The sequence below is a fragment of the Rhinolophus hipposideros genome (genome assembly GCF_964194185.1).
Source record: "Rhinolophus hipposideros genome assembly, chromosome: 20".
NCBI classification, from domain to species: domain Eukaryota; kingdom Metazoa; phylum Chordata; class Mammalia; order Chiroptera; family Rhinolophidae; genus Rhinolophus; species Rhinolophus hipposideros.
The window spans coordinates 35573001-35578435 of record NC_138066.1 but is presented as its reverse complement, the minus strand read 5'-3'; the positions used below and the strand labels follow the sequence as shown (position 1 = coordinate 35578435).

The 5435-nt window shown below is 38.6% G+C and overlaps 1 protein-coding gene across 1 annotated transcript; it reads left to right on the top strand.

Moving 5' to 3' along the window:
- Positions 1-253: 253 nt before the first annotated feature.
- Positions 254-5435, top strand: KRT26 (keratin 26; the record flags this gene model as incomplete). The annotated part of the gene is made up of 8 exons (XM_081027978.1): positions 254-694; positions 1662-1744; positions 2129-2285; positions 2415-2576; positions 2666-2791; positions 3142-3359; positions 4644-4711; positions 5284-5435. 8 exons carry the CDS (start codon positions 254-256, stop codon positions 5433-5435), a joined length of 1407 nt encoding a protein of 468 aa, XP_080884104.1.

Below are 5435 nucleotides of genomic sequence, written 5' to 3'. Positions count from 1 at the left end.
GTTACTCCACCGGGCACCTTTTCATATATAAAGATATCCTTGGGCACCTTTCCACCTACAGACTGGACAATATTGAAAATCACCCAATTATGAAACACAACAATTAGGGAGTAGGTAATATTTTATTATAAATCGGCATACTTCAGACTGACATGATCTACTGGATCTTATAAAAGGCCAATGGAACTACTACGGATGGTGTACTTTAGTTTTGCTCCTCTCTTAGAAAGTGTCACTCAGCTGTGCTGTCACCATGTCCTTTCGACTTTCTAGTGGATCCAGGCAGGCCTGCTCACGAGCTGGCTCTGGTCGGCTGTCTGGTGGAGGAACAGGCTTCGGGGCTGGGAATGTGTGCGGTGGGTTGGGGACAGGAAGCAGCTTTTCTTGTCCTCTTGGGAGCGTTTCTTCTGCAGGAGGTTTCTATAATGGTGGTGGAGGGTTGGGAAGTGGCATCTGTGCTGGTTTTCTTGGAAATGAGCATGGCCTCCTCTCTGGGAATGAGAAGTTGACCATGCAGAACCTCAATGACCGTCTAGCATCCTACCTGGACCATGTGCGAGCTCTGGAGGAAGCCAACGCCAACCTTGAGCAGAAAATCAAGGCCTGGTATGAGAAATATGGGCCTGGTTCTTGCCGGGGACTCGATCATGACTATAGTAGCTATTTCTCAGTCATTGAAGATCTTAAAAGGGAGGTAAGAAATATAAATTTGCATATTTTTACTACTTTGGGTGTGCATGACCTAAACAGGACAAAATATTAAATGTGGAATTAATTAATGAAAGAGAAAGTTTCAAAATAGATATAATCACAACAACATGGATGGACCTAGGGAATATTATGCTAAGTGAAGTAAGTCAGACTGAAAAAGACAAATGCCATATGATCTCACCTATGTGTGAAATCTAAAGAACAGAATAAATGAGCAAACAAAACAGAAATAGACTCAGAGATATAGAAAAAAACTGATGGTTGCTAGATGGGAAGAGGGTGGGGATGGGGGAGAAGGTGAAGGGATTAGAAAATACAAATTGGTAGTCACAATATAGTCATGGGGATATGAAGTACAGTATGGGGAATATAATCAATAATGTTGTAAAGATCATATAGGGTGCTAGATGGGTACTGGACATAGCAGGGGGATCACTTCATAGACTGTGTAGATGCCTGACCACTGCGCTCTACACCTGAAGCTGAAATAGAATAATACTGAATGGCAACTATAATCAAATATGCGTATACGGTCACAGGATGTAAAGTACAGCATGGGGAATATAGTCAATGGTACTATACCAGCTACATATGACATCAGAGGGGTAGTAGAGTGGGGGGTTATCACTTTGTGAGGGGTGTCAATGTTTAACTATTACATTGCTTTGGATACCTGAAACTAACAAAAAAAATAGATATAATCACTTTGTTGATCTTATATTTAATTCATCCTTTTTAATCAAGGGTAATGAAAGTATCCATTATTGCAAAAGCTTACACTTTGTCTCTTAAGCCCTGGACATTTGTTATCTGAAGAAAATCCAGATTCCTTTAATGTACCAAAAATGATACTAAAATAGATGCTTGATAGGTTAAGAAGAATCACACTTAACTCTGGAGTCTCCCTTGACTTTTGGAATTTAACATTTTGCACAATCTACCCTATTTAGATTATTTCTGCGACCATCTGTAATGCCAGCATTGTTCTACAAAATGACAACGCCAGACTGACTGCTGATGACTTCAAGCTGAAGTAAGTAAAAATAATTCATTATCATGCCGGTAAAAATCCTACATTTGGAGTAAAGAACACATCTTTTATTTTAAAAACCAGTACTTTTTATAAAGTCAGTCTAGATCACTGCAGAAATTAAATTAAATGTGTCCTTATCAATTTCAAACAATATTTTCATCCAACTGTTAAGTACCTTGGATGACAAAATTCAACTCCAAATAAACAACTCCTCCAAAATAATATTCATAAACGAGTAGGCATTACAGAGTGTTTCACCACTTTGCCATCGCAATGAGCTTCAGCAGTGTGGACAGATGTATCTTTCAGTATATGAAATGTCTGGAAAAGTTACCCTGCACCTGCCTACGATTACAGTTCTCCAGTTCTTTAATAACCTTTCAGGTATGAAAATGAGCTGGCTCTGCACCAGAATGCTGAGGCCGACATCAACGGTCTGCACAGAGTGATGGAGGAGCTGACCCTTTGTACAACCGACCTGGAGATACAGCGTGAAACACTCAGTGAGGAATTGACATACCTCAAAAAAAATCACGAGGAGGTAAGGAACTGGTAGGGTGGCTTCCTATCGTGTCGGGGTTCCTTCCTCAAGTCCACTGACCATTTCACAGCAGAGTGTGACTCTCAATCAAAATTCGACCTGGAGTTTTAATACTGATCCCTTTGCTAGGAAATGGCGGTCCTGCAGTGTACAGCCGGGGGGAACGTGAACGTGGAGATGAATGCAGCCCCGGGAGTGGACCTAACTGTGCTGTTGAACAATATGAGGGCCGAATACGAGGACTTGGCTGAGCAGAACCGCAAAGACGCCGAGGCCTGGTTTCACGAGAAGGTACATCTGGGGCAAGTCACACACCAAGGGCTGGCGTGTTCAGTAGACCACCAGGCTGGTCACTAACCTTTCTGACAATTATGCTTCAGAGTGCTTCTCTTCAAGAGCAGATTTCTGACGATGAGGGAGCAGTCACAGTAGCCAGAAATGAGCTGATGGAACTGAAGCGCAATCTGCAAACCTTGGAAATAGAACTTCATTCCCTCGTGGCCACGGTTGGTAGGACTCACCACTGATTTGAAGTGTGTGTGTGTGTGTGTGTGTGTGTGTGTGTGTGTATACTAAATATATAACTAAATGTATATAACTAAAAATATAAACTATATTAAATATCAAGAATTTTGTCCGTAAACATTACTTCTGACTCACCAATTCCAAAAGTTTTTTGTAAAAAACAAACTTTTTTCAATGGAAAGAAAAACATTTTTTTAACTTTGCTAATACTGATTTTCACTAAAAAGATTTAGGCCTCATACAAATATGTCTTTCCACCTTGAGAATGTTTAAAATATGAACGTGTCATTTATCAGTTCCACAGACAAGCCTAGCTTTGTTCTCCTTTCAGAAACATTCCTATGAATGCTCCTTGGCCGAGACGGAGGGCTACTACCACCTTCAGCTCCAGCAAATCCAGGATCAGATCGGGGCAATGGAGGAAGAAATGCAACAGATCCGAACGGAAACAGAAGGCCAGAAGCTGGAGTACGACCAGCTTCTAGATATCAAAATATTTTTAGAAAAAGAAATTGAAACTTATTGCACGTTAATAGATGGAGAAGACGGGTAAATATTAACTAGTGAAAAAAATTAATCTGATAATTAAAAAGTTAACCTCACGTCAACTAGGTTTTCTCAGTATACAGGTATCCCAACACTGTATCTTAAAATGTCCTACTCTAAAGATCATACTCATAGATGGCCTGAGGCATTTGTTATTGCAGCCAAGTGAAATGAAAATAGGCAGTAAAATAAAATTTCTAAATATGTAAAGTATTTGTATCTGTAATAATATAGAGAACATTTAAATATGGAATGTTAAACAATTCCTGTACTCCAGTCCAGGGGGAAAGTTGCTTTCTTTGACTTAGTGCTGAATTACATTTCTTATAATAACACACTCTATTTTATTACTACTTCACTAGTTACCATACATGTACCCTGTATGAAGTGGGTTATTACATTTTCATTTGAAAGATGAGCAGTGAAGACACAAGAAGATTTAATTGAAGAAGGCACCAGTAACTTGATAGCCAAAAATAACAGCTCTAAAATCACAAACCTGAATGCAAATGACACCATTGGGTGAATCTGAGCACACTGCTTAAGCTCTTTAAAGCCCAGTTTCCTTACTGGTAAAATAGTGATAACACCAAAATCATACTCTTAATGACTTTTAACAATGGTGACTCACTATGTAGGTAAACGCTCATGACAGTGGCTCGCACACAAAAGGCATTCGGTAATCTGGCTATTACTGAATGCTTGCCCACAGTCACACCATGAGTCAGTAACATCTTACACATCTCCCAAGGTCCGTGTCAGCTCTCTACGGCATATTCTCATAAACCGAATGGTGATTGCTCCCTCCTACTAACAAAGTGCTCTTCACACGATTCATTGTTCACTTTTCTTACAGCACCTTCCATGCCATCTTATAGATAACTTTTTACATGCCCATATTTCCTTTTATTTTCAACAGTGTAAACTGCTTGTATCTTGGCTTTATATTTTCTTCACACCCAGCCTAGCACCTTCTGTACAGTAGGCACGCCAAACATGTTCATTGGCCAGGTGACTGAAAAGTCAGAATGAGAACTTGGAGTCCCCATAGGACTAGACGAAAGAGATAATACCTGGTTACAAGGGAATTTCTGATCATCAACATCCATTTAATCTCTTCTTTCAATATATTGAAGTCATGAAAAACTTACTAATATCTCTTAAACATAAAAAGAATTGGAATCTCATTGAAACCACAACTCCAAAACTTTTATTCCCAATTCACAGTTATTTATGAGCTCTCTAATGAAAGAAAAAAAATGCAATAATTTACTCTTCTCTTCACAGAAAAAGCAACTCCACATGTTGCAAAGCAAAAGGGTATGGGCCCGTAAATTCCGAAAAGAAAATCAAAGGTATAAAAGGCTTTTTACCTTGTATTAAGTCACTTATTTGTAAACTAAATAAGATTGTTTCTAAATTTAGTTCTAATGAATGAAGGGATAAAGATAAGTCATTGTGACAGCTCTTGATATTTGTATTTCATATTCCTGTGAACAGATGTGGTCAAATTATGAAATTACTAAAATGGGGAACCACTATCCCAATATCCTTCTTACTTAGAACCTATTATTTTCATAGTTTCAATGCTTTGATAGAAGAGCAACTTTATTTTAAACCACAAAAAGAAGGCAAATTAATGTTTAAAAGAAGACATTACTTGTTCCGGGCCTATACTTGCTGGACACTTATATATTTTGATCCATGTTTCACATATACTTGGAAACACCCATTGCTCTAAAAAAGTGGTAAATGCAAGGAAGATGGTCTGGGCCTTGCTGAGCACAGACTTCAAACACAAATAGAGACTTATATCTCCATTTACTGCAAACTTGCAAACATCATTTTTGAAAAATTTACTCATCATGACTACATACCTTTCAACCCGTTAAGAATGAGTACTAAACTTTCATTTATCTTATTTTAGATTCAAAAGAAGAAACTGCTGTCAAAACTGTGGATGAGGAGCTAGATCAACTGGACAACGTCCTTTCACTGAGGGTCCACTCAGTTGAAGAAAAAGCCTCTAAAATAAGCAATATTACAATGGAACAACATGTACCTTTGAAAGGACCATGA